The sequence below is a fragment of the Leuciscus leuciscus genome (genome assembly GCF_965113295.1).
Source record: "Leuciscus leuciscus genome assembly, chromosome: 7".
Taxonomy (NCBI): Eukaryota; Metazoa; Chordata; class Actinopteri; order Cypriniformes; family Leuciscidae; genus Leuciscus; species Leuciscus leuciscus.
In genome coordinates this window covers 30,048,643-30,072,813 of record NC_138731.1, presented here as the reverse complement: position 1 = coordinate 30,072,813, position 24,171 = coordinate 30,048,643, and the positions used below count along the sequence as shown (strand labels likewise).

The window sequence follows — 24,171 nt, the reverse complement described above, 5'->3', positions numbered from 1 at the left end:
GAATTAGTATTGCACTTCGGTAGTATTGTAATTATACTTTAGTTGTATTATGTATTGCAGTAGGCCTACTACCGCAGTTATATAGCAGCATTATCAGCTGTATTGCAGTAATACTTCAGCTGTAATGCAGTTGTATTGCAGTTGAATAGTTAATATGTGAGTCATTCCAGAATTGCGGGTATTTCAAGTATAGAAAGAAAACAAAAAATATGATTTTCTTTTTCTGTTAAACCTTTTTATTTTCATAGAATAAGGCACTTTAAATTCAACATTTTAAATATTTGCTGATCTTAAACTTGTAGGATTTAAAATATCAATGCTGAACATCAATTTACTAACTGAACATCAATGTAAAAATCTGTCAACTCTGTTACAGACAAAATGGGTTGATTTATATGGGTTGATAACAGAGTTGACGATAACAGAGTTGACATTTTCCACCATTTTGTGCTTTATCTCAAAATGCTAACCTCAAACCAGATACCACATGGCATGTCTAAAATCATAATTTTATGGGTTTTCACCATATTATCGTTTTTTAAAAAGTGAATGAGAGATTCACTGCAATATCACAATAATAGATATGACAAATAATTAATCTACTATTGGTGTATACTAAACATTTTGTACAAATTAATGAGAGAAGAATAATGAAATACTTCACGCTTTCCAGAGTTTCCCACCAGAGGAAGTGACATCCCTTTGTGCAAGTCACATGCTTTTTCTACAAATGCTTTGGAGTTTTTTTTTTTTTTATATATAACAGAGGTAACAGAGTTGACCAGAATAGGGACAGACACAAAATCTATTTATTTATTAATTAAAATACAAATAATACAGAAAATATATTCTATGCAATTGTTTATATAACTTAAAAGAGTAAAGACAAAAAATATTTGAAAATTAGAATTAATTGTTTCATGATAATTCAAGCTGAATGTATGAATCAGGAGGCGGAGACAGTCAATAATAGGTGCAGTGGGAGTCATTTAGTTAATATTTCCCCATTAAATTGTATTCCTAAATATACATAAAGCATTATTTTTAGTGATAGTGTAATATAATTTGTGTATTCAAAATTGATTCAAAAAAGTTTTTTATTATTTAAAAAAAAAGAAGGTTTATCTGGGAGACTCGAAATGTACCCCCAATTCTAGAATGACTCATGTATTGCAGTAAAACTGCAGTTGTACTCCAGTAAAACTAAATATTATTATAGGCTACTGAAATATTGACGTTTTTTCGTGTCCAAAAAAAAAAAAGAAGCATTTTTCTACATGTAACAAAAACTGCAGTAGTCTTTTGTAAAGGTAGCTAAACGATGACATATTTTTTTATTTCTAGGTGAACTATCTCTGTAGGCTATTATCTCTATGCGCGTGTGCAGGGACAAAGCTTTCTCATTCTTTCATTTGTTGTGTTAAAATAAAACTAAACGTTAAATTAATTTTGATGGTATTTTCCATCCATATATCGATACGAAAAATACGATATATTTTAACTCACGGACAAAATGGACCAACAAACGCCCACTTAGACCGGAAGAAATCATGTGACCGACATGTAAAGCGACCAATCACGGTTCGCTTTTAAAACTACTGTTCGTTTTTAGGGGCGGGTAAATCTGAAATCGCATAATATTGGATAATAATGGCTCAGGAGTCTCCGCGAAACGTTGTACAGGCCAAACCGAAGAAAGTGGAAAATGGCTGTTTGCTTTGTGGTAGGGACTTCTATCCAAGCAAATGTAACAAGCATCGACTCTATCACGGACACAAGTCTGAAAACAAAGCGGAATATACGGTTGTGTTGGAGGACTTCGTTGGCAAACTTCAGGACACGACTCTGGCCGTCTGCAGCATATGCAGAACTCTGTTATTGAGGTACGATCGCGTGTCCAAAGACGCAGAGAGAATAAAATGGCTTATTAAGGATACGTGGAAGAAGATGAGAGAGAAACGATGTGCGGAGTCAACTCCTTCACTGGAAGTGAAGAGACGACGAGAACTGATGGACACAGCAGCTTATGATGAAGACAACAACATTGCATCCATCCCACTACATTCCACTGACACCGCTTCAGCAGCAAAGGCAACGTTCTTTATCTGATCTCTGGAAACGCTACGACCAATGATGACTTGTATTTTAGGAAAAAAATCTAAAATCTATCAGCTTTAAATAAGACTATTTTGAAGTTACTGGGTTTTTTCTGACGCCATATAAAACCAAAACGCCATATAAAGAAATGCTAAGAAAGAAAACTTTTTGGAAATATTCCTACAAAACGTTGTGGTAATGTATTACGTGAAAAAACGTTTTTCATCCGAAACACGTAAATACTTTTTGTATTGTTTAATGTAAATAATGTTCTAAATTGCGTGATTCGTGTTTGCAACAAACTGAACTGGGACATATAATTACAATAAATACCCTTAAAAAATCTGTAGCGAGGAAATAAAACTTAAACTGATAATATTGCACGTCGGGATGTCAAGGGACCATGTGATCTTACCATGAGCTCCCAGGATACTCATGATGTGGTCACAATATGAGGTCACAGCGAGCTAAAAGTGTAACTTCACAGCGCACTCATACTGTGAGCTCGCCATGTAAGACCACTGTGATATCATTGTGTTAAACTCTCATTCTGTTCGTTTAGTGTGAGTTCACTGTGATCTCAAATGTATCTGATATTGGTCAGTTATATCACAAGCGTCATGTAGAAGTTCATGTTTTATTTCCATCAACAATTCAGTTTCCTTGTTTAATTTGTATTCTTTTCAGCCTGGTGTTGGCATTTGAGACAAATATTTCTATTTGACAGATGCATTCAGATTCAGGTGATGTTTTGGTGACTCCTTTTCACTTAACCTCTATTTATTTTCCCCCTTGAAAAGACTTGACGCATCCTGAAACACAGAGAGCAATATATCAATGCAATCAGTTGTAAAATCAGCTGGTGTGGTTACTGAAGCCAGGCGATTCCACACCTGAGCTTGCAAAATGGCTGGTTCACATGTACCTGGCCATGTGCCAGTGCTCTGTTAACACAGGGCCAGGCCACAGTGCATATTGGCATTATAATATCATATGAACAAATCCTGCGGTATCTATGTTTTTTCAGTGTTGAGAAACAGGAAGTATAATGTCCCCCCGGTGACCGACATTTGAACTGCCTCCTCTCAACCTGCTCAACATTTTGAATTCACAATGAGCTCACATATTAATCACACTGTGATCATCGCATGATCTCACGTGTTGACTGGGATGACAATTACCCTATGATATAAAATAATTGCTGAATCTGTTTTGATCAGGTTCTTTGACCCAAATATAAGTTTAATTGATTCAATATACAGTAGCTGAAAACAGACATTTTCATATTAATTTGTTCTGGTGATTCTTTTTTTTTTTTTTTTTTTTTTAGGAGAAACTCAAAACTGCATTAAAACCACTGCAGGAAAGGCTGAGAATATTTCAGGAGTTTCAAAAGACTTCACTTCAAACTGCAGAACATATTAAGGTAAGTATTTACTATGGTAGAAAGTTGTGAAGCACCCCATCTTTGTAAAATATATGTTTATGTTAGAATATAGTCATTCATTCATCCGAAATGTCAAGTTTCAGGCTCAATACACAGAGAAATGGATCAAGGATGAGTTTGTGAAACTTCGCCAAAGTTTATGTAATGAAGAGGCGGCCAGGAAAAAAGCACTGAAAGAGGAAGAAGAGCAAAAGAGTCAGATGATGAGGAAGAAGATTGAGAAGATGAGCAGAGAGTTGTCATCTCTTTCTGCCACAATCACAGCTATAGAGGAGGAGATGAACGCTGAAGATGCTTTATTCCTACAAGTATGAAGCATGTTTATGTACTTTACAAAAAAGGCAAATATTCCCTTTTTAAAAAAGTGTTAATTTATTTAATCTGTATTTCTGTTATTACAGAACTATGAGGCCACTATGAAAAGGTTTGTACTATTTTTTTTTTTTTCTTCCTTTTTCTCTGTTGTTCTGAACTCAAACCTACAGCATCACTGACTCCTGAACGTTTTTCCAGAGTTTCCCAGTGTAGACTGCCAGATCCAGAGAAAATTTCTGGAGTGCTGATCAATGTGCCAAAACACCTGAGTAACCTGAAGTTCACTGTGTTACAGAAGATGCAGAAAAGTGTTGAATACAGTGAGTACAGAACACAACAATGAATTCAGCCCCATCATAAGAGTAATTTGTCTTGATTCATGTTTGTGTGTCTTTCTCTTGCTTCAGCTCCTGTGACATTTGACCCCAACACTGCTCACTGTAATCTCATCCTATCTGATGATCTGACCAGTGTGACATACAGCGATGAGGAACAGACACTTCCTGATAACCCAGAGAGATTCGACATGTTTGCGTGTGTTCTTGGCTCAGAGGGCTTTGACTCAGGGTCTCACTGCTGGGATGTTGAGGTCGGAGACAGTACGGGCTGGTTCCTCGGAGTGATGAATGAATCCGTTCAAAGGAGGAATAAAATATTCTCAAGGAGTGGAATCTGGCTGGTGGGGCATTTCTGTGGTGAATATAAAGCACATGTACCACCACAATCACCTACTCTCCTCCCGGTGAAAGAGAAACTGCAGAGGATCAGAGTTCATCTGGACTGGGACAGTGGAAAACTGTCATTCTCTGACCCTCTTACTGACACACACATATACTCTTTTACACACACATTTACTGAAAGATTATTTCCATTTTTCGGTGTTGGCTGTAATATTTCTCCTCTGCTCATCTTACCAGTAAATTTCTCAGTAAAAAAAGACTCACTTTAGATCTTAGAAGTTTTATGTAATGCTTGATTTTATTTTTTCATTTAATTGACTGTGCTGATGATGTATGTCATATATAAATGATTAAACTACGCGGCTGATGAATGCTTGAATCTGATTCTAAGAGCGAGATATTCTTGAACGTTCTAAGGTGTGCAATTAAGGAGACGTAGGGCTAAAGTAGTTCTAGGTAGGTCTTGACCGCATTACATGTCTGTATCACTTTGCCAAATGATTTTAGTTATTTCAAAGGTTTTTCAGCCTATAAAAGCAACAACAAAAAACTACAAGGACACTGACCAAGCAAATAAACATTGTAAACATAATCTCGTTTTATTATGCATTTATTATTATTTATTATGGAAAAGCACATACTCCTCCTCTCTCGTCCTCTCAAACGCACACACATTCAGTACGGACACACACTTGCACAGAAATGTTGTCAGTGCTGCTCTGCCAATTTTATCAGTAAAATAAGTTAACAACTTAAAAGTTGCACGATATTTCTCACGAACGGTGTAATAACGGCGCTATTACACCGACATTGACAAAAACCTGACAAACATCATCTGAACAAAGTTTTGAGGTGTGGTAACCATAGTATAAGCAGAATAATTGACTCCGGGCAGTTGAATTATTGGAAAAATAATGCACACCCGATGTTTAACGGTTACTCCGCTTTTTCTAATAATTCAACAGCCCAGAGTCAATTATTCCTTACATAAAAGAAATGCTCAGTGACCTCTTAAAAGGCATTTATATATTTAAAATTACTTTGACCTTTTAAATTTTTTACTAGCTTTAACTTGTTGCACGTTATATGAAAGTCCATCTCCTTGGTCTTACTGCCACAACGTTTCTTTCCCCACTTCTGCCTCGTATCCATCTCACTTTGTCTCAGTGGAGATCTGCAGTAGAGGGGTGCTGATCTCGCTGGACTGATAACTGCTGGTGACTTTCAGCAGGCAGCTGAGCAGCATGTCTTTGGCCCGTGCCGTCTCCATGTTCTGTTCACGGCTCAGCTGGAGGGTCATTTGGTCCAGGCTGGTCTGCAGTAGCTCAGAGGCCATGACCGGCCTTGTCGCCGTGGGTCCCTCGGTCAGGTACTCCCTGTACAGCTCCAGAAGCTTCTGTTCCAGGTAGCCGTTGAGCTGTGAGTTAGAGAGGGGCCGGCCGAACTGCAGAAGAGAGGGCCGTTCACGCCCGCTCTCTTCCCTCCAGCGCCTCGAGCCCCTGTACTCATGGACAAGAGGAGGCAGGAGGGAGGGTGAGGGGACATCTCCAGACAGAAGAAAGGGCCCAGCCTGGGGGTCCTGAATGTGATTGCCCTGTACGTCCCCTGCACTGGGGCTGAGCGGCAGCACCTGACCACCAGCAATGTGTAAATCGTTGTAATGCTGACAGATGCTGTGGCAGCTCGAAGGCACTAAAAATGCCTCTGCTTCTATGGTGTCTGCCTGCCTGGGGATGTCCACACTTAGGGCGGGTTGCCGTCCTGTCGCAGGGGCGGTAGACGAAAGGTGAGCTTCACTCTGCTGGGTCTTTGTCCGGGTCGTATTAGCGTGAGTCTCTAGAGGTGAGAGGACAGGGGTTTGTCCTGAGAGGGGATAAGTCAGCGGAGACGATGATGGTGCTGTGACCGTGTCACATGTAGGAGGATTTACACACTCAGGTTCAGCTTCGAACACCAAACACCACAGCTTACCTTCACACAGCATCTACAGTACACATACACAGAAGTTAAAGTGGACATCAGTTCACACTAAACCGTTTAGAAAAGGAGTCTCAAACTCAAATGATCTATTGTTGTTTGGGGTCAGTAAAGAAATAAAGAAATTCATACTTTTATTGAGCAAGGATGCATTAAATTGATTAAATTGAAGTGACAGTAAAGACTTTTACATTGTTACAAAAAAAATTTTCTTAAATAAATGCTGTTCTTTTGAGCTTTCTATTCATCGATGATTCATGAAAAAAAAATGGATCACTGTTTCCACAAAAATATAAAGCACCACAAGCACAACTTTTGTCAAAATGTTTTATATTAGAATGATTTCGGAAGGATCATGTGACATTGAAGACTGGAGTAATGATGCTGAAAATTCAGTTTTGACATCACAGAAATAAACTGCATTTTAAAACACTAAAATAGAAAACAGTTATTATAAATTGTAATAATATTTCAGAATGTATTTATACAATCAAATAAATGCAGCCTTGGTGAGCAAGATATTTGTTTCTAAAACATTTTTAAAAATCTTACAGATCCCAAACTTTTGAACAGTAGTGCATACTTAAAAAAAGAATAAAAATAAATGTGATTAAAACACAATATAAACTAAAATTAAATAAATGATTTTATATAAATATATTTAAGGATAAACTATTAACATTTGAGGGGACATATTAAATATCAAAGTCAAATGTGGCCCATGGGCCAGTAATTTGAGACCCCAACAATGTAATATTATTGTCCACCTCACATCACCCAGATTACAGATAGAAAGTTCCTTAAAGTTTACCTTTTTTTCTACTGAAGAATCTCTGGCTATTGAGCTGAGGTGGTTCTGTGTGGTTCTGTCTCCGAGTCTCTGCAGTATTTAAGCACTGCTGTATAGGGTTTTATTTCATTGTAAGTGAAAGTCGTGCAGTAGTTCTTCAGTTTTATGCTCCAGTAAGGGAGGAAGTGAAACTGCCACAGCATCTCAGACGAGCACACCCAATTGTCTTTGCTGTGTTCCCCCTAGATTTTCCTATTTTAGTAAGAGGGGGTCGTGGGTAATTTCCCTAATGGAGAGTATATTAACTGTATATATAAACATAAAAGCTATAGCAGTTATATATATTTTTTCTGGTGAATAAAAAACTCTGTGCTAATAAGAGATGACCATGGTCCTGTTGTGGGTATTTATTGGCACATTGTTGTAATCTGTAATTTTTTTAACTCTCACACTTCATGCAGCTGTTATATGTTGCAGTTTCATTAGAATGAAAACTAATGTCTATTTCTTCTGGCATCAGTGTTTGCACCTGCAGCTATTTGGATTCTTATGTAACAGTTCATCTTCATTTCCTCATTGAAACCAAATAATCCAATTCCAGTGTAATTGAAACCACTTGTAGACGTGTCGTGTAGATTGAGCACACCTCTAGCACTAGTTAATCTGCGAAAGGGTTGGTGACAAAATGCTGCATCACCTACATTCATTATTCATGTGATCATCTGTCTATCTGTGGTAAAAAGAAAGATTACCTGATCAACCAACAAACAAATGAACAAGCACAAACTCAACACATTTCTATACTGTGTTTAGGTTTTATGCATTCGGCTATTTCTCACAATATTCTTACAGTATGCACTTAACATATAAGGCACAAAAAGAACTGTATTTTTAGTTGTTTTTAGAGTAATGTCTGTGAATTAATCAGTAAGTATTACTTTTAGACAGACAGAAATTCTGATCACAAAGTCAGTAACATTTTCTGCCATTATAAGGTGTATAGTGACCTGAGAGTGCCCTGCCATTGAATGAATAGGTTTTTGCATATTAGTTTACTATTGTGCTTTAATCTATTTCAAACAACCCACCCAAAAACAGCATGTAAAAAGCAAAAAAACCTGGTAGCTGTACATGTTGTTTCCAGTCTTAGTGGGTGGTTCTTGACCAGAATAAGGTGCAGTCTATATCAACTGTATGCTAAGGTGTTAATATTTTTTTAAACAACTCATTTAATTAAAAGGGTCAGAGAAAGGGCTAAAAAATAAACAACTAAAATGATGACTATATAATATATAACCTAGGGTTATAAAAAAGAATAAACTCCCTCTATGGTGACCAGACAGCTCCCAGAATCCACCCAATACCTCACCAGAAACCTTAGCCGCCCCGTCGTAGTGGCTCTAGCTCAAGTGTTTGACTCATTAGTTGAATATGAACACATGGATCTTCCCAAGCACCACACTGTTAAAAAAAAGAGTTGCTGCCTTAAGTTTTAAAGTACAATCACCTTGGATGTTTAAGTCATTTAAACTTAAATTACATTAAAATGACTTAAAACAAATTAGTTGAATCTTGTATAACTAACTTATAAAATAAAAAAAGTTGAAAATTGCTTAACTTATATTGATGAGTTAAAGTAATTCAAAAACACCTGTTGTCATAACTTGATTTTGTTTTTGTTGTTGTTGTTTTTACAATTGAATATAATTGAATATTTTTTTAAACAAGTTTTGATCATTTATCTGAGACATATCTCAGATGTATCCACATGGTCATTTTGCAAAAATGTGATGGTATTGCCAAATCTTTTTCTTTTTTGCAGATTGTCAGGAAACAGGACATCTTTTGTTGTTTCCATCATATCAACCTAAAACTAACATATTCAGCAGGAACCTTGAATTGCGTAGAAATTGGGTTCTTTTTTTATATTAAAAAGAAGTTTGTATTACCTCTACTTTCCTTATGTGGGTCAAATACAAGTTTATTTTTCATTTTATATATAATATATATAAAAAACAACTTGACCTACTTACATGGTCTTTTTTCCCACGCACCTATCACCTGCAGGTGTGCGATGGGGTTTGCGCTCTGATTTATAATAATATATATATTCAGTTACATAGTCAATGTTAAATGTTCCGATTTATAGGATATTTAGAAGGAAAGTAAATAGAAAATAATATCAAACTGTAATTTAGTAGATATTTTACTGGCGATTTACATTATGATAACACTTCACCCGCAACGTCCTAAAACATGTATGTATGTGAACACACATACATTGTGATTAAATAATTTATGCATAAGAAAATGTATCTAATGTTATCCAACGCATCATAGTGATGGCCAGCACATGTGTGTAGCCCAATATGTCCAAGCTTGGTTCATTATTAATTTGTTAGTGTAGAGTTACAAGCGCGCCGTTGCCATGGCTGTGTTAGAAACATGTCTTCTTTACGGCTGAGAAATGGTCATCACCATCGCCTGTAATGTGTCCTTTATGCGTTTGGCTCAAAACAGGAGTTCAGCACCATGGACAAGATCAACAGACTCTTGGATATGAATTTCCTGAAGAAGATATAAAGTAAGTTTTCGCGCATGGTGCAAAGTGGAGAGGGATATGGAGAAACAGAACAGGCTGACTGTCATCCGTAAAATCATTATATAGAACCCGATTACTTAAGCAAGATAATAAGTCATTTTTTTAAACTAATTTTACGCTACTAACAGTATAAAGTGTCTTGATCAGGGGCACAATGATGATAGAACCCTCGTGTGGTTTGAACCAGCATCCTTTCAGTCGTCAGCCCGGATATTTAACCACTAATCGACAGCACCCGGACACCGACTGTGATGTTTAAGAAAATCAACGCAGTTTTCCGTCCGAACCATATTGGGCCTCGCTCACGGGACAGGTTCAGGTCTAATGAGGATTACCACAGCGCGTGCACCGTGAAACTGGTCCGGAGCACGTCGATGCTCGTGGTCGGGGAGAGCAGTCGCGCGCAGCAGGACTCCACACTGAAGAGGAGCGTGAGCGCCGTGAGTATCCATTCCAGCACGGCCCTTTACTACTACCAGAGTCGAGAGGACCGAGTATGGCTCTATTCCCAGAACCAGAACTGCTTAGAGTACTTACAGGAACTGGTCGCGCTCAGGCGTCAGTACACCAAGAGCATCAATGACCTCAACAACAGCGAGCGGAAAGAGACCGTGTCCCGCAAGAAGAACCCTGCACCTCGGCCACCGCAAAACAGAGCTGCACAGGTGAGATGCAACATGGCAAGGTTTATACTGTATGTTGAGTATGTTTAAGCCTTACGGAAGAAGTAGTGAACATTATAGGGCAAAGTAAGGTAAGTTGTGAAATCTATAGCCTATAGGGCCATAAACGTGTTCTTTATTTTTTCATCTGCGTTAAAATATGAAGATGCATTTTTTTCTTTTTTTTATTCAATCTTAGTTTGCATTATTTAATTAAAGATATTCATAATATAACCATGAGAAGGTTTAATATTCCGAATATTTCACTAGGGATTAGGAGAATGTTGCTCCTGCTTTGCAGTTCCCTAAAATTTTTGTGAATGCTTTAGGTTTAATTTTGTAAGGAAAATCTTTGATAATTCAGTTTGAAAAGTGGGATTGTGTGAACAGGCTTTTAATTTTAAGGAGGTACAGTAGTTTTAGTTTGATCCTTTATCAGTAGTTCTAAGAATAACAACAACCTTGATGAAACCTATGCTAAGGAAATACTGTTTGAATCAGCAATGCAACTTATCATAATACACACATCATCTTTTGTATTTCAAAGACTTCACGGCCTGAACCTTCTGCTCCACCAATCCCAAATGAGGAAGACACTCTCCAGTTCTTTGATGCAGTCATTGCAAGCTGTGACCCAGAACCCAGTCGAAAACCACATGTGGACAACGGGCATGCAGATGTGGACTTCATAGGTGTGTATGGAGCTTTACATAAGACTGTCTTTACATTCAAATTCTAGAATACTCCAAAGTCTTCTATAGAAAGTCGATCTTAATAGAAAGTATATTTTACTTTTATATTGTACTTTGTGAACCTTCAGGAAGCATAAAAGAATAAACGTTTTGTTTTTTCCCTTAATGGTTCAGCCAATGTTTGTTTTTGTTTTTTTATTGTTTCATGTTTGATTCTATCCCTCCTCCAATTTTTAATGTTTTCTAGTGGCAACCAGTACAAGTGAGCATGACCTTCACTCAAACTGGGTGCTTCGGGACCCTCGTCGAATCTCCATGACGGAGTCACAGCCCAAGAATTCAGATATCAGTCACGGGCAAGCAGCCCAGCGGAAGGGACACATGGGAAGCACAGGCAGCAGGAGATGTCTGCAACGAAACCCTATCCACCTGCCAAAAGTGGTAGAGAGTGCCTTTCAGACTCTGCGCTTCAAACCCAAGCTCAAGAAGAAAGACTAGCTGCTTAATCAACACTGTTATTCCACTGTTTGTGCCCAGATGACAACTGAATGCTCACTGTTGTGTGATCAAGAAGTTGGGCCTGGTAGAGGACGTGAGCTCTGTGACATGTCAGTGCTTACTCACTGCCCAAGCTTCATAAATAATCCACAGCAGATTAGAATCTCTTTTTCAGTAGCTCTCCATAGCAAATGCTTAAGGCAATCAGCAGAGCATAAGCATTCTGCTTGACGTGGAACAATCATCCTACGCACTGATTCCAGACAGAGCAGCTGGAATTTCCTTATCACTATATCTCAGATCTGAGGATCACCTATCTGATGAACCAGTCAGATAACCAGACGTATGAATGATCCAAAACACATCAAGGCCAGTGGGCCAGCTATTTACTGCCTAGTTACGATAGGTGAGAAGACTTTACTAGCCAAAACGCAAAACTAAAACATTTTGACAACCAAGACAACAAAACAGTAAAACTTTTTTACTGCAGTCTTTCTTTGTATGACATCACTCAAACTGGTAGTAGTTGCTTTTCATTAGTAGGTTTGTACTTTTTTTTTTATGATTGTTTATGATGATTTGTGATTATCTGCAAGTATATCAATTACCCGGGAAAAGAATGCTAAATCGTTTTAACTACATGAACTAGTTTAAGTTATGTATTTCTACTATTTAGACTGTTGTTTTTAGCATTAAAACCTATAAAGAGGAACTAGACACACGTGTTTGAATCCAGGGCTAAATAGGTCAGGTTTCTTTTTTTGAAAAAAGGAAGCAGGAATCGGGTATTACCCTTTCAGACTAGAAAAACTAAGCTCAAAATACCAACACCACACCAGGTGCAATGAGTGTTTATCAATGATAGAGAATAAAGTTGAAGGAAGTTAACAACATATAACTGAAGTTATCCTACATTATGGGCCAAAGAAGAATGTGTTAGATTACATTACATACACTACTGTTTAAATATCTGGGGTTAGTAAGATATTTTTTTTTATTTTAATAATTTAATGCTATATTTAGAATTGTATTAAATTTATCAAAAGTGACAATAAAGGTTACATTATTACAACAAATTGCCATTTCAAATAAATGCTGTTATTTTGAACTTTTTATTCATAAAAAAAAATAAAAAAATCACAAAACACAAAAATATTTACCAGCACAACTGTTTTCAACACTGAGAATATGAAAAAAAATCATCTTTAGCAGCAAATCAACATATTATAAGGATCATGTGACACTGAAGACTGGAGTAATGGCTGCTAAAAATTCAGATTTGCATTACAGGAATAAATTACATTTCAAAATATATTTAAATGTAAAACAGTTGTTTTAAATTGCAATACTTTTTCCGCTATATTACGGTTAACTTTATTTTTTTTCCAATCAAATAAACAGTCCTGGTGAGGATAAGAGACTTTCAAATACATAAACAAATCTTACTGACCACAAACTTTCGAACCGTATTGTATATCATTATCATATATCATATTGTATATCACAGCACATGGTGAGAAGCCAAAAAAAAGAAAGAAATGGAGCAGAATTTATTTTCTAATAACTTTATTAACAAAAATGTTTTGACACTCACACTAACACTCAGTTCTTCTCTTGTTTGACTTTGGGACTGAAGAATGCTGCCATGCTCTTCATCCCAGTTTTGTCTACTTTGGCAAGACTCTTCTGAGCTGCAGTCATCTTCTTTGGTGGCTGAGATAACAGACCATATTTAAAATATTACAATTATCAAAACTGTAGTACAGTAGCTAAAATTAATCAGAAAACATACATTTACAACCAATAATATTTGAAAAAAATGATTTTTTTTAGGCATAGACAGAGAGAAAAAGATAGTTTAGCAGTAGTGCGTCATTCATTTTCTTTCAATGTTTGCATCATTAATCCCATCACCACATTGTTTGTTATTCTAACTCACTTTTCGTGCAAAATCGCCACTGTTGAACTTGGTGTAATCTTCTCCGGCCTCTATTGGTTTATCTGACAGTTTCCGTTTCTATCAAATGCAAGACAGCAGTCAGAAAAACCAGGCCACCAAAAGATCTTTTTGCATCAAAGTGAACTGCTACACCCATTCCACTAACTGCATTCAGAAACAAAGCATTTATGATGCGTCTTGAAGCAATGACAAAAGCTGACTGAGTTTGAGAAGAAATGGAAATCAGAAAACAAATCACAACACAATTACAAGCAGATATGGTTAACATTGCATAAAATCAAATAAAGCGAGACCATACATAATTTAAATATAAAAATTCAAGCATGGCGGTAACATGCAAATATTTGGTATTTCAAGCAGTAAGATTACCTTAGAAGGTGGCTCTGTCTCTTTAGGGCTGGATATCTCTGGCAACCTTGTAACATGAGAGACTAAATGTGACTATGGATAACAAGGTAAAAATGTGAATGACAGTCTGACAATAACCTGTTTGTGAGGACAAGTTTGTAAGGTTATGTGAACGATAAGTGCATGAAAACACATGTATGTGTACATACTGCAAATACTTGAGGAGATCTTTGCTCAGGTCTTCACTAATGTACTCTGATATGAGACCATGTGCGTAACGGAGGTAGTCCTCTAAAAGGATAACAAACACCATTATATTAGCAACACAATGCATACAAGCATGATCCGTCTCTATTTATTCATCCTTTTTTTACCTTCAGTAGCATCTTCCTGTTTGACTCTGACAAATGTGCTGGACTTCACTCCTCCACCCACAGATATGTTGCTCTTTTTGAGTGTGCTTACTGTCCGCAGAACCTGAACAAATTTTTCAAAATTCTTTTCAAATAGGGTTAAGGTTAGGATGAAAATTCTTATTATTGAAATTAGGGCTGTCACAAATTATTATTTTGGTAACCGAGTAATCAGTCCATTATTTTGACGAGTAATCGAGTATTAGATATTTTTGTGGTAATAATAATAGACCTAAGCAAAGACCTAAGCCTTTAAAATGACTTAAAATACATATATAATAACAATGAGGCAATAATATTTGGTTCAAATAAAGTATCAAAAGCAAGTGAACATATGGTTTTATATAACAAAATAATCATCTTATAAATGCTACAGCCACTGTAATTTCATGAAAAAGAATGTGGACATCAAAACATGCAAACTCAGAGCGAGGGTTTAAACATTTACTTTGAAATAGCGATGGAGAGTTTGCATATTTAGAAACATATAAGCTCCTGTGTTAGCTTAACTTACAAATCTGATGAAATGGCGCTCTCACATTGCATTCTCAGATGAACGTTATAAGCAACCCAAACTCACAGCATATATATATATATATATATATATATATATATATATACACAGACCCTTTAAAAAAAAATTGAATATCATGGAAAAGTTTATTTATTTCCATAATTCCATTCAAAACGTTAAACTTCCATAGATTATAGATTCAGGGCCCACAACTTAAACGATTTCAAGTATTTAGTTGTTTATTTGTACATAATTTGGGCTTCCAGCTCATAAAACCCACGAAAATAGTATTTCAAAAAATTTGAATATTACATGAAATCACACAGTAATTACACAGTAATACCATGGTCATTGAACCAGGTTTTGGTTATTTTGGCAGTGTGGGCAGGTGCAAATCCTGCTGGAAAATGAAGGAAGCATGAAGTGCTCTGAAAATGTCCTGGTAGACGGCTGCGTTGACTCTGGATTTAGCACAGTGGACCAAAGTCCTCTTTTCTGATGAGAGCAAATTTTGCATCTCATTTGGAAACCAAGGTCCCAGAGTCTGGAGGAAGAATGGAGAGGCACACAATCCAAGATGCTTGAAGTCCAGTGTGAAGTTTCCACAGTCTGTGTTGGTTTGGGGAGCCATGTCATCGGCTGGTGTTGGTCCACTGTGCTGTCCACTCAACGCAGCCGTCTACCAGGACATTTTCAGAGCACTTCATGCTTCCTTCAGCAGGCAAGCTTTATGGAGATGCTGACTTCATTTTCCAGCAGGATTTGCACCTGCTCACACTGCCAAAATAACCAAAACCTGGTTCAATGACCATGGTATTACTGTGTGATTCATGTAATATTCTAATTTTTTGAAATCCTGTTTTCGTGGGTTTTATGAGCTGGAAGTCCAAATTATGTACAAATAAACAACTAAATACTTGAAATCGTTTAAGTTGTGGGCCCTGAATCTATAATCTATGGAAGTTTTACGTTTTGAATGGAATTATGGAAATAAATAAATTTTTCCATGAAATTCTAATTTTTTGGAAAGGGTCTATATATATATAAACTATATTAAAATATATTTATTTAACCGAATCACAGTCTTTGTGAATTCAAAATTAGCACTATGCTATAGTATGGTTTTTACATCCTTAAAAAACAGCCTTAGAAAACTGTCTAATAATGCGGTTCATGGATTCTCGTCTGTGAAATGCGCCACTTACGGTATTTTGCCGGATACTCAACATTGGTCGATTTTTTTTAAATCGAGTACTCGAATTTAATCGAGGAACCGTGACAGCCCTAATCAAAATGGGGTATTATATCATAAAAGTTCAAAATTGCTTGAACCTTTTTCTTAAGCCACTCCAAGGTCTTCTCATGGTTATATCTGTGAAACTTCTGACCACCACCCTCTGAAAAACAGGATTCAATTTATATATGTGGCACAAAATGTTGACATCATACTGTATCTGTACATGATCTGGCACTATATACATGCCTACAGACTCACACACCTTTCTCATCAGTCACATGATGAAGGGAGTCCACTCCCTGTTTGCATTGCAGAAGTCTTGTGCATCCAGGGTAATCCTCATCCATCACCATCTGCTTCACCATTTGGAACTTTCCCTACGAGAAGAGTGCTAGCATTACTTGTGAAGCTCATGTGAACAACCGACTGACTTTTACTATCATATTTGCATTTCAACTAATCGTTTACCTCGGTGGCAACACTGCTAATGTATGGCAAAAGCAGAAATAAAGGATCAATGGAAGTCACATACAGCAGTCTACCATCTGAGGACACACAGGAATAGAAGAGCTGTTAGTTCACTTAAATGGCATCAGCAATTTACTAGACAACTAGTACAATCACATGTTGAATGGATAGTTCACTTTCTGTAAGGTGAGCTTACCTCTTTGCACTGTCTGTCCAATAAACCAAGATCGAAAGTCTTCAGAAAAGGCTTTAACTTCATAAACACTGATATCACCACAGCTAAATAGGTACAGTGAAGAACTTCCTGTACTCACAATGACAGAACTGTTAGTCAGTTTCAGTTTATTTAGCTGATAGACAGGATGACTAAATAAAGGTATATATCCACTAAACTGTCAGTTGCAGTTGATTAAATTGTTATTGTAACACTAAAAGCCACCTGTAGCAGGATTCTTTAGTTTGATGAAGGATGGATCACTGTCTTCGGATCTGCCTGTGTCCAGTGCTGAATCTGAAAGTGAAGGAAGCCACAAAACTCAATTAAATATGGATTTATCAACTGCATAACAGAACTGCATGTAGATTTAGGTGGGCTAAAAAGGTAACTTACACTCACGCCAACGTTTACATTAATAATGCACACTTAAAAACATTTTTTTATAATAATAAAGCCACAGAAAAAAAAAGATGTGCACTGAAAACTATGTAAACCACTTTTCTCAAAGTACAAGTGTGTAGCATGGAACACAGTGTAAATTTAGTAAATGTACCTGGAGCAATGACAACCCAGCTGTCGTTGTCGGTGTGCACAGAGCGTTTCTTTTTAGTGGTCATTTCAAGGATTGAGTTAAAACGTTAAACTGTAACAAATGGTTTTCTGATGTGTATAATGTAAACGCGGTGAGTGAGTAGATGTTCTGCCTCTAGAAAAATGGCGGCAAATATTTGTTTACCCTTCAAATAGGTGTGTGAAACATACAAGATTTATGTTTCATAAATATAACATAATAGCCTGGCTGTGCAACATAATAGATTCTCAGAAGTAAGTAAAAAAATTATATTTTTCTAAATGTCTAACAAATGTGAAGACAGAACAACACCTCATTTGAAATTGCGTCTACACAGCTACCCCTCTCTCAAAATGGTACAGTCTTCCAGAATTCCTTAAAGACATAGTAGCACATTTTTTACGCATCATTAAAAATACAGTTGTAAGATATTTCTCGATATTCTTCACATATTTTGTAATTATTTTGTATATGTAATTTGTAATATGCTATTTATTTAAAAGTCATCTGTCTGTCGCATAACTACTGATTTACAATCTATGTAACCTATAGCCTTAAAATGACAAAATTATATAAATGCATAATTGTAGGCTACCGTTTGTACTGGAACAAAACAGAAGACAAAAAATAGTTTATGTATAAAGAACATAAATTAATCTGTTTAACTTTGGGTACAGCCTTCTGTTTTTTCTGTGTAAACTATTATAATTTAAAATGTCTTATAAATGTTGAGAAAACTTCAACTAAATTAATAAAGAAATTAGTGACAATATAATGTCATGATTTTGACTAATTAAAAAAAAAAATGAAAAAAAAAATGAAAACATTTTGTTTCTACATTGTATAAAGGCAGGTTAGGAGGTGTGACATGTTAACCCTGCTGTGTGAAAACCTTTAGCCTATACCACATTTTGTATTCCCAGTCAAAAATGACCGGCCTTATAAAAATTGCTTGTAAATCGCTCGTTATGCACTATTTTCACCAAATACTGGATTCAATCTTTTTCGTCAACATGTTTTGTTTCAGTTAGGACAACTAGGTTTTGTATTTATTTTTGGAACTGATTGATCATAGCTTTTGCACCTCAGTTTTGGAGTGAAAAAACGTTTTATTTGTGGATACTTTTGTCAATATTCATCCAAATCTGAATAAGATTGCACTGTTTATCACACTAGTGTGCTTTAATGTTAAACCAGGAAGTTTGTTTTAAAATGCTTTTATTTTGTACAAAATGGCAAAGTCATACTTGTGGTGTTTCCAGGCAAAAATGACTGGCCTACAAAAAAATTGCTTTATATATATATATTTTTATTTTTTTTTATTTTTTTTTACTGATTTGTATAGGCCTCATTGATCTGAGGATAAAGTTCATCTCTATGAAAAAGAAAGCCTTTGATACTCAAAATAGTTTTCTGTGTACATGAACATGCTCCTTAACACTAAATGATTCTCTTATTTTCAGTCTCCCCCAATGGATGGTCATTTTTGACCAATATAAGCTCAGGTCAATGAGGCCTATCAGTCAGTTTAAAAAAATAAATACAAAACCTGTCCTAACTGAAAGACAACAAATTGACAAAAAAGATGGGGTCACACAAAAAAAAAAAAGAGCAAAATTGTTGCTTCCACAAAAATTGGGGAAGCAATGATACGCTGGGTGAGTAAAGCCAGTGGCCTAAGTTTTCGGGGGAAAAGAAAATCATCCCCGGATCAAAATGATCTGAAAACAACATGAGGGTTAATCCATGTTTCAAAAATGTATGGCCAATAGACAACACTTTTAATATAATCAACAAATTTCAGCACAAAAGATCAAACTCAAAGTAAACACAGGCCTGCCAACCTCGATACAAAATTGATGTTTCTATAAGTCACCTCAAGATGGCGCCAGTCTCTTGAAAATGCATAATGTAACTCTCTCAGGCAGAATTCACCAATAGCACTGCAGATTATCTGCTGGAAAGTTCTAGACATCGTTTGAAGAAATCATAATGATCTTATTCTCACGTCTTCTCAATCACATTGAACAAAGCTTTACTGGCTACATATTTCAATAAAATATCAAATAACTCAAACATAGCCTACAATATTTTAGACACAGGAACTAAATGAAAATGGTTATAAAGTAAAATAATTTACAATAAATAGACCAAATGCTAAAAAATAGAACAGAGATATGGTTTACTTAATGTCAATAAATAAGTGTGATTGTGTTACAGTATGTGTTTGAGAACTGTCCATGAAACTAAATATGTTACAGATTCTCTCTTTTCTTTAGAACAACTATTAGAGTCTGTCGGCTACTTGGTCAGAATGTGACTCAGCTTACCATTTCTAATGATTCCCTCTTTTTTCATGTCTCATTTTATATTGTGAGAGCAAAGGAAATGTGTCTTTTTACACTTTTGTCACTCATTAAAATAACTAACCAAGACATGCATTGACACAATCTATGGGTGTGCATTCATGTGTTGCTGGTTGAGAATCAGGGACCCCCCCTGTTCTGCCATAAGTCTGTGGTATTCAGGTCAGCAAGGTCTGCTGAGCAAGGACATGGTGGAGGGGGAGCAGGGACTCCAGGACATCCCAGCTGTACAAGAAATTAACCATCGAAGAAGAAAAGAGAAGTTTATTTTATATAGCAAAGTCAGTTGTCATATATGTAAAGCTCCAATCATTTTAAATCAAAAGGCCCATCACAGTTTAGTTTTGAAAAAATATATTACAATTTTAACACTATATGATTTCTTAATATTCTAAAATATCATGCTGATTAACATGTATTTAACAACAATAATCTGTCTATAAAATACTCTAATAGTAAAGGTAGATTGTTCCCTCTCATCCACTGCTCATTTATCTTTCTTCCACAGACACCATTAGCCTATTGAGAAACTTCATTTGTGTTGTAAGAGGCAGACAACGAAATCTGGTTGGAAAAAACTTCAAGGCACATGACACACAGTGACATTTCCAGCTCAGACTCGTTCTCCACATCTGACTTGTTGCTCTGTTTTATAAACTGGTTGATGGAGGCGCAGATCAGAATAACGATTCTTATTTTGCATCTGAGCCTTACCTCCTCCCACACACATGCAAAATTAAGCAAACAGCAAACCCATCTTGCACATTAACATAGCTGGAAAGAAAATAGTGCCATTTTACAGAGGACTTGTTTTTAGTTTTATTCTTGCATACACATGAACACACACTCACATATACACCAGCACATCAGTCTAAACTGGGTTGAGCCGTGCAATCTTATCGGTCATCTATGGAAGCAGATTAGTCTCAAATATAATTCACGCAAAAAACATGATTCACAAATGCGTAGACAATTTCACATGCATGAAACCTAATTCACGTGCACACAAAAAAAATCCACGTGCGTGAAAAAAATATATATTCACAAAAAGCAATTCACATGCGCAAAATAAAATTATATACTCATAAAATACATTTCACAAATGCAAAACACAATTTGTAGATATACAACTGTGCACAAAAACCTTTGAATGTTTAAAATGTACGAGTGTATTCTTGCATTTGAATGTGCAAATCGTCATTCACGTACGAATCGCCTTAGATATGTGTGTGTGTGTTTTTGAGACTTTCCTGGCAGCATAACACTCGTAACACAGAGCAGTCGTACTCTTTAGCCAATCAGATTTAAGCTTATCAATCGACCAATCAGTATCACGTGAGGGCGGGCCTACCTACATGTTACGTCATCAGCTTTCGACCAGTTCATGACTGAGCAGAGGTAAGTGCAGTTAATCGTTCATTTCTGTGTTAACTGAAGTTAATAAAGTTTGAGATCAGTTGAAGCAATAGTTTATGAACTATTAACTGATGTAAGCAAGTGTTGTTGTAATCAGATGTCCCATATCGTGTCAAAAATGAAGAAGAATGATGCTTGTTTTGTTGTATGAAGGTACAGACAGCTCTCACAGTACAGCTACAATCACGCTAATGATTGCAAAACAATCATCTATGGTCAATACCCATCGAGATTGTTCTTTAAATAGTGAATAGACCTATTTTAATGAGCACCCAGTGTTTTTGCCATTTGTGTATGATGTTAAATTATTATTAACACTTGTTTCCCTGCATTTTATCAGGATTACTCACCTTTGGTGTGACATCTGGATAGCAGTCACGAACATCTTAATTCATGTTGTTTCTTAATTCTCTTTTATACTTTATTTTTTATTTTTATTTATGTCTTAATTGGTAACAGTTTATTAAAACGTTTCATTAGTTAACATGAACTAATAATGAACTGCACGTGAACAGCCTTTATTATTTTTTATTAATGTTAACATTTACTAATACTTCATTAAAATCTTGTTAACATTAGTAAATGCACTGTAAACTAACAATGAACAGCTGTATTTTTAACTAACGTTAATAAAGATTAACAAACACAGCAACAAATGTATTGCTCATGGTTATTTAATACATGAACTAATGTTAACTAAGTTATTGTACCTTATTGTAGAGTGTTAGCAATATATTCAACATGCATTTCCTTATGTTTTGTGCTGTATTGTCATCGCAAGGTTTTTAAATAAGGTTTTTTATTGTCATCTTAAGGTCTCAGGACAATATTGTGAAGCATTCATTTTACTTTGCCTATAGTAAAATAGACAAATCTGATTTTATGCTGATGAGACAAAGGTACTTATCATAGAGAGGCAATTAAGATTATGCGACTAAGATTACTCAGTAAACTCCATTCAAATACCATCACTTAATTCCCCACGTCCTCTGTCTGCAACTCTTGTACTATAGGGTTTTAGTACTTTAAATATCAGGACAAAATCTTATATGTCCTAACAGAGAGGTCTACTGATGACCGGACTGAACACAATTCATTTTTTAACTTTTCACTTGATGTATTGCACTTATATTTATATACTCTAAAAGCAAAGTACACTCTGACTGGATCTCACAACTCCTGAAGAGACGTATATTTCTCTGTACTGAATATTGTGCTTCACAGTTTAGACTGTCAGTTCATGATCTTCATATGTAACAGGAACATTAATCATGATCAAGTCATTTTATATATTTTATTCCCAAAGGATTCAGAAACTTTCAAATTAATAAAACGTGCACATCAAATTGAACTATGTCTGAATCTTTTAATTCTTACAAGAACATTTAATAATGCATGCATAGCAAGGCTTTATTCCTAAAGTGTGTACATATAGTCCGCAGGAGACAAATTAATACAGTAACAATGCATCACTTTCAACCACTTGTTGAAACAACTGTCAAAATGGATGGCTTGCAACATGACTGTTTTCAAAGAATTACAGTAGAAATAGTAAGATCACAGTACTGGTTGTCTGCAACTTCATACATCATCTGTCTTGGAAATCTGAAACAATAAAACTACATAATATATGCAGATCAAAACATGTCTCCTATATATGCACGTCATTACATACATTATCATAGGTTGAATGTGTGGTGGACAGGACATGAAAATCCATCAATACTAAAAATAAATGTTTATATTCACATGTGGACTAAACAGCAGTTAATAAACTATTGCTTCAACTGATCTCAAACTTTATTAACTTCAGTTAACACAGAAATGAACGATTAACTGCACTTACCTCTGCTCAGCCATGAACTGGTCGAAAGCTGATGACGTAACATGTAGGTAGGCCCGCCCTCACGTGATACTGATTGGTCGATTGATAAGCTTAAATCTGATTGGCTAAAGAGTACGACTGCTCTGTGTTACGAGTGTTATGCTGCCAGGAAAGTCTCAAAAACACACACACACATATCTAAGGCGATTCGTACGTGAATGACGATTTGCACATTCAAATGCAAGGATACACTCGTACATTTTAAACATTCAAAGGTTTTTGTGCACAGTTGTATATCTACGAATTGTGTTTTGCATTTGTGAAATGTATTTTATGAGTATATAATTGTATTTTGCGCATGTGAATTGCTTTTTGTGAATATATATTTTTTTTCACGCACGTGGATTTTTTTTGTGTGCACGTGAATTAGGTTTCATGCATGTGAAATTGTCTACGCATTTGTGAATCATGTTTTTTGCGTGAATTATATTTGAGACTAATCTGCTTCCATAGTAATCATCCACTAAAAGTCACACGCTAACTTGTCTTGTTCTAATGTGTGGATTATGTAAACTACGTGAGGTCCATCTGAATTTATAGCTATTTTAGTACGATGGGCAACCTATAAAGATGCGTTTCATAAAAGGACCACCAATCGTCGTTAATTTTCATTTTCGATGAACATGATGAAAATATCGTGTTTTGACATTAGGAGGTTTGATGAGTCAGACAGAGCGCAATCTATCAGATAACATATCATTTTAACTAATTGGTCGTAATTTTTTTTTCGCGATTATAATACGAACTATCGTTTTAGTTTACGTAAAATGTAATCGTGAAGGTATATGATATAGCCTATCACGCTTGATGAAAAAGTCGGAGGCGTCCGTGATAATACAATCTAATTAATTTAGTCAATTATAATCTTAGGTTTATTATGAAATAGTAACATTGCTGTAAAAGTAACAAAGCTGTTTTATATAAACTGTGTGCCATTTTACAAAATGTAGCCTATAGTCTATTTAAATCACATAATCCGCGTTTTTAAATAAGCAGCTTTACGATATGGATGGGAT

General features: G+C 35.8%; 4 protein-coding genes across 5 annotated transcripts; 2 read left to right on the top strand and 2 right to left on the bottom strand.

The window, feature by feature from the left end:
* The first annotated feature begins 1,645 nt into the window (after positions 1–1,645).
* Positions 1,646–4,923, top strand: LOC309502523 (E3 ubiquitin-protein ligase TRIM35-like). The gene is made up of 6 exons (XM_082174923.1): positions 1,646–2,091; positions 3,428–3,523; positions 3,622–3,852; positions 3,946–3,968; positions 4,058–4,179; positions 4,267–4,923. The coding sequence occupies exons 1-6, from the start codon at positions 1,651–1,653 to the stop codon at positions 4,806–4,808; spliced, it is 1,455 nt and encodes a 484-aa protein (XP_082031049.1). The 5' UTR covers positions 1,646–1,650; the 3' UTR covers positions 4,809–4,923.
* Positions 4,924–5,131: 208 nt separating this feature from the next.
* LOC309502525 (TLR adapter interacting with SLC15A4 on the lysosome) lies at positions 5,132–7,447 on the bottom strand. The gene has a single exon (XM_082174925.1). It carries the CDS (start codon positions 6,521–6,523, stop codon positions 5,693–5,695), a length of 831 nt encoding a protein of 276 aa, XP_082031051.1. The 5' UTR covers positions 6,524–7,447; the 3' UTR covers positions 5,132–5,692.
* A 2,273-nt stretch (positions 7,448–9,720) lies between these two features.
* On the top strand, positions 9,721–12,990 carry c9h13orf42 (chromosome 9 C13orf42 homolog). The gene is made up of 3 exons (XM_082175924.1): positions 9,721–10,573; positions 11,118–11,262; positions 11,510–12,990. The coding sequence occupies exons 1-3, from the start codon at positions 10,160–10,162 to the stop codon at positions 11,758–11,760; spliced, it is 810 nt and encodes a 269-aa protein (XP_082032050.1). The 5' UTR covers positions 9,721–10,159; the 3' UTR covers positions 11,761–12,990.
* Positions 12,991–13,309: 319 nt separating this feature from the next.
* Positions 13,310–17,839, bottom strand: rnaseh2b (ribonuclease H2, subunit B). Of its 2 annotated transcripts, XM_082175922.1 has the most exons (11): positions 17,471–17,837; positions 17,140–17,211; positions 16,897–17,004; positions 16,701–16,777; positions 16,495–16,609; positions 16,328–16,392; positions 14,443–14,545; positions 14,278–14,359; positions 14,090–14,135; positions 13,700–13,777; positions 13,310–13,473 (listed from the first exon to the last, which is right to left on the bottom strand). In XM_082175922.1, the coding sequence occupies exons 1-11, from the start codon at positions 17,532–17,534 to the stop codon at positions 13,363–13,365; spliced, it is 921 nt and encodes a 306-aa protein (XP_082032048.1). In that variant the 5' UTR covers positions 17,535–17,837; the 3' UTR covers positions 13,310–13,362. The 2 variants fall into 2 exon arrangements, with proteins under 2 accessions (XP_082032048.1, XP_082032049.1); XM_082175923.1 differs by lacking the exon at positions 13,700–13,777 and having other exon boundaries at positions 17,471–17,839.
* Positions 17,840–24,171: the final 6,332 nt, after the last annotated feature.